The 5,446-nt window shown below is 39.3% G+C and overlaps 1 protein-coding gene across 1 annotated transcript; it reads right to left on the bottom strand.

The window, feature by feature from the left end:
• Positions 1-2,249: 2,249 nt before the first annotated feature.
• Positions 2,250-5,240, bottom strand: LOC116121971 (probable E3 ubiquitin-protein ligase HIP1). Its single transcript, XM_031407870.1, has 5 exons — positions 3,702-5,240; positions 3,319-3,369; positions 3,003-3,071; positions 2,537-2,680; positions 2,250-2,396 (listed from the first exon to the last, which is right to left on the bottom strand). The coding sequence occupies exons 1-5, from the start codon at positions 5,238-5,240 to the stop codon at positions 2,250-2,252; spliced, it is 1,950 nt and encodes a 649-aa protein (XP_031263730.1).
• Positions 5,241-5,446: the final 206 nt, after the last annotated feature.

The following is a 5,446-nucleotide window of genomic DNA, read 5'->3' as shown; positions in this document are numbered from 1 at the left end:
AACAATCTGCTCATACAGAAGGTGTCATTATGGTCTAACAAGGTAAACTTCAACTTCTCACAAGAATAGTAATGTAAAAAGTAACTGTCTTGACTTTTGATAGATACTGTGAAAGAAAAGTTCCTGTTAGTTGTGGACTAGAGATGCGTGAATTTGGATTCAATTTACACAAGATTGTAAAAAAGCAGAAATAAATCAGGAGAGTTTTACAACTGAAAGACATCATAAGTAAACAAACAAGGTGTAAAGCTTTCATCATTCTGAGTATCCCTCAAGTGTTTTAGCTGAGCAGAGAACCTAATTGCCTTTTCTATTTGATAAATGATAATGCACTGATGTTGGGAGGGGGGTGAATGGGCTGCACAGTAAGTTCATTGCTACAATCAACTCTTCCAAAGTTTCACTGGGCAAGATCATTAAGTTTCATGCATTGGGGAAAAGGATACTGGCTGGACTTTGGAGTTAAAGGGGCATATGTGTGTGTGTGTGGGGGTGTGTAGGAGAAAAAAGAAAAGGGAATCTCATCATGAACAGATCAATGAAGAACTAAACACAAATTCCAGAATTCCACAACCAATTTTCCTAAAATATGCCTAAAATCAATTTTCCTTTCACGGTAGTTCACACAAACCAGCATATAAAATAAACTACATTTATCTTTATCAATGGCAGAACACTTCTATTCATCAATCACACAAACCAGTACCACCAAATTGACTGGATTTTATTTCATCAACTCTGCTCCATTCAACACATTCATCCAACCAAAAAAAAAAAAAAAAAATTTNTCCGGTGAGAGAGGAAGACGTCGTCGTTGATTTTCGGCAAGTTCAAATGCGAAACCGTGAGAGTTTTTGTGAGAAAAACTGAAAGAGAAGAAGGTGAGAAGGGGCTGCGAGCCTGCGACGCTGCGTGACAGAAGAAGAGAAGAAAGGGTGCGACGATGCGTGAGTCGTGAGTCGTGACAGAGAAGAAGAGACGAATGGGTGGCTGGGTGTGCGAGAGATCAGAGAAGACGATGGATTAGGGATTAAAAGTGTGGGCCGGTTTTTTCGCCGGTCCGGTTGGACCGGCGGTTCACTTAAAAGATCCGGTTTTCAACCGGTTTGAAGCGGTTTAAAACATATTAACGGTTTTGAGGGTAACCCGGACCGGACACGTGGCCGGTTCCCGGTCCAACCGGTTGGACCGGTCGGTCCGGTCCGGCTTTTAAAACAGTGCCCAGAGGTTTTGTACAATTCTTTAAAAACCCCTCATGTATCAGAAATGACACAAAAACCCCTATCAAATGTTAAAAGAACCGACAATTCACACAATTGTAGAAGTTAAATACTATTTTTACCTTTAACCTAAAATATATACTTATAAAAAAGAAATGAATAATTACTTTAAACCCCCAAGTTTGCCCAAACCTTGAAAAAAAATCCCTTTGGAGTTTGGAGTGTGTTGAGTGTTGACCATATGGGGTTTTGTGTCATTACTAGTACCTGAGAGAGGTTTTTGGAGTTTGACCAAACCTTTGAGGGTTTAAACTGTAATCCCCAATCAAGTAACCATGAATTTGCAAGCTATACAATAAGAAAAAAAGGTAATATTACAATAATAATCTCACAAACTTTTTCTCATAATTTCGATATAATAGCTCATAATTAGTCAGTTCACAAATGAGTCTCGTCTGTTAAATTGTAAGCTGATCAATTACAAGTTATCACATGTTGTGAGAGAAAATTTATAAGATTTGATTGCAAGCGGATATTTGTCCCTACGAAACAAATTCCAAACTAATTGAATTTAATCGCCAAGTCACCCTTTCAAGAAAAGCTTAAAGAGATAAGCACCATAGGAATAGATCCTATTATAAGATATCTGACAAATTAACAGCCTTTAAGATGAAGGGTTTTGTTCCAGAGTTTGACCATAATGACATAAAAAACAACTTATTGTCTAAATAAAGTCTGAAGGTTTAATGATTCCCCATGGCTGAGGCTTCCATGAACCATAATGATATAAACCTGCTATTTATCTATATCCATGAACTTAAGCAGCTCATGGAACTACAACAGAAAAGTTAGAAATAATCATGACACCCAACCTGAAAAATCATCAAAGTTTTCTGGAGAAAAAGTACTGCGAGTTTAAGAAAAGAAAAAGACGAATTAAAGACGGTAATTAAAACTAGTTCGCATCAGCAGGAGAATTATTATAAAGCTTGAGACGATTAGATCTCCAGTCCTACAGGGTCTTCGGAATTAGTGCTCTCTCTTTTTACCACTCAAGCCTGGCAATTTGCAGATGGGGCAAACATTCTTCCTTATAAGCCACTGTTTTATGCAGTTGGCGTGATATTCATGTCCACAATCCAGCTTCCCAAGATCTTCTCCATCAGCATATTCCTCCTGGAAAGGTTCACAAGCACACACAATAATAAAGAGGATGATTCTTATGTAAACTTTAAAGGATGATTAATAAAATATAAATCTTAGTCACTTTCTCCTAGCTATCAGTTAAGTTTTGGAATGAATAATTTGAATCTTACCTGACAGACACAGCACGGTTCATTATAAACGGGAGACTCAACTGGGACGGACTGATGTTTTCGCTGCCTTAGAAGTGCCAGAATAGCTTCCTCGTTTAGTCCAGTGTTAACATTTCCAATTCGCTCTTCCAGGGCCAGTAGTTCCTAATAATAAAACATCAAAGTCATTATTATTATTATTTACCATGCACCCTATCCTATATCCCACCCCTCCAAATAAATTGAATCTCGGTCCAAGATTAAAATTAGAAGATTTGATCTCTAGACCTCTCTTGCATTCACTGCAAGAGATTTATCACCATAACATCAATATCATTCTTAAAAGGAAGTTGTCTTTGCATGAAGTTGTTGATGGTTTTGCTAAGACTATTATATATTTGGTTGGCCTTTTAAAAGCATTTTTCTGGCTACTATAAGAGATAAATTATGCAATGCATGTCTTGATTTTATTTAGTGACAGTGTTACCTCATAAGACATGTTATCTGTATCAAGACGAAGATCTTCTAGTACATCATCCTCATCCTCATCCTCGTCCTCATCATCATCATCTTCTTCATTTCCACCCTCACGAATCCACATTGGACGTCGGTCAATTCCCATCATATCCTGACATGCATATCCACCACACTGATCATAAATGTAAACCTTCATATATTTGAATACACGGAGTGACCATTTCTCTTGCAATGGAATTCGAGTATGAAATGTATACCAATGCTTTACCTTACCAAAGTATTAAAAAAAGAAAAAAAGAAAGAGCAAATCTAAATAATAATCATACCTCAAACCGTAGGGCGCCAGTCCTACGGACAAGTGCCAGGGCATTCTCAACCTGTAATTAAAAATAGAGAAATTCTGGGCTTCTGATCAAGTGATGACACACTACTACAGACAGTAAATCAATTGAGAATAGTCTATGAAAATGCTAAAACGGATTCTCTGATTCGTCTTCGGCTCACCCAATCCCACATCATAGTAGACATTCCTATCCTTTGATAATGTAATTTGAATTTGATAAAGATAATTTCCAGTTTTTAAGATTTTGATTATAAACAGTTTTGATGTTTACCATTTAACTTGACTGATAAGGTATCTTCTAAGCGTATAAGAGATATAACAAGCATCATAGACAAAATATATTCATATAAAGAAGGTTTAGCCTACCCCAGATATGAGCATGCTTCTCCTCAGAGCAGCAGGAGATAAAGTCCGAAGTGTCGGGGAAATATCCTGATCAGCAATCCCTGGTCTCTCTACCCTTGTCATGAATCTTGGTCTAAAAGGTCCGTGAGAAGGCCTTAAAATACCACCTCTAACCGAGTTCTCCAATTCTCTCGCAGCGTAACCATCCTGCCCCCACCCCCTGGACTCCGACCCGCTTCCAGTTTCTGCATATCTGTTAGAGTAAAGGTCACCCATGCTGGGATTATTGAACCAGGTTGGAGCAAGTGGTGACCTGCCATTTGAATTTGAAGCATTTCCAGGAAAGTTAGGATTCATATTTGCTGCCATAAGGGACAAATTTCCTCCGTTAACAGCTTGAGCAGAAGAATCAGATGATCCACTTGCTCTTGCGACCTGGGAACCATATCGAGATTGAAAAGAATCCGGAGCTTGCAACATAGGGTGCATTGGTGGAAGTTCAAGTGCTGGTATCCTCCTTCCAAACTGAAGCTCATCATATGGGTCGTGAAACCTATCTGTTGGATAACCATATCCCATAAAAGAATTCATCACCGACATGTAATCAGGTTCCAGAAATTGACGATTTTCATTTCTTCTAAGACGAATATTTCTCTGGAGATCATCTGTTTGTCCTCCCCATATTGAAGCATAATTCGTCCCTGTGGCTGCTCCGAAACCAGCTCCATTTCCTGCCACATTGGAAGTTTGATGCATGGCAGGGCCACCTTCAAGTCCATTTGCTGCTACACTTGAACTTTGACGACTGAAAGTATCCGCACCTACACTGTCCCAAAGAGTATTCATAGTTGGAGTTTGGTTACCAACTCTAACGCCAGCGTTCAAATGTCCCAAATGACCGGCATTTGGGAGTTTAGTCAAGGCACTCAATACGTTTGAGCTGCTACCGGAAATTTCTTGGGACGTAAGAGCTTGTTGAGCAGAGCTTGAACTAGCACCTTTTAGAAAAAGTGGTCCGGAAGAACTTTCAGGCACTCTTCTTTTGCAGGATATACGTCTGCCATTAGATGTATTACCCTGTCGGCCATCATTTTCTTCTACAACATATCCTGAGATTCCAGAAGAGATCACGACTGGATTAGTAGGATCGGAGCCGGGCGGATTCTGCTTAGTTTCCCCACCTGATTTTGATGGATTTAGGTTTACATCTGCTCCCATTTCCTGACTGGAATCATTCGAGTTACCTTGATATGTTGCATTTAAGTCTATGTTACTCGGAAGGGCACTAGCAATGGTCCCTTGCGCAAGTGGTTGCCCATTTGTAACTTCACCATTTTCATTAGGAGTTCCTCGAAACCGTTGATGAGTTCCAGAAGGAGCATGCTCATCCGAACTTGGTAATGGCACATGAGTAATCTGACTTTGGGTGTTCACGCTAGAGCTTGATTGACCCCCACAGTTCATAACACTTTTTCCCTTAAGGGAAGAAGCATTTTCAGAATCTAAGTTTTGCTGATCCAACCCAGGATTGGTGGCATTGCTGCTCCCTTGCCCTTCCATTGTAGCTGATATTTGTTTCCTTTCAAATGTTGATAATTCGAAAACTGGACAGAAGTTGGGCTCGCCCAAGACCTGAAATCACTGCACATTTATTAGATATAGATAACGATTTGCCTGATTTAGAAGGTCTGAAGCTATAAAAGCATTGTAAAAAGTATTGAGATTCTGTATATATATATCATCAGCGAAACTTCACAAGAAGGAAG

The sequence above is a fragment of the Pistacia vera genome, unplaced genomic scaffold (assembly GCF_008641045.1).
Source record: "Pistacia vera cultivar Batoury unplaced genomic scaffold, PisVer_v2 Contig1295, whole genome shotgun sequence".
In the NCBI taxonomy this organism is placed as follows: domain Eukaryota; kingdom Viridiplantae; phylum Streptophyta; class Magnoliopsida; order Sapindales; family Anacardiaceae; genus Pistacia; species Pistacia vera.
The sequence above is the reverse complement of the archived record's forward strand: the minus strand, read 5'-3'. Positions and strand labels throughout refer to the sequence as shown.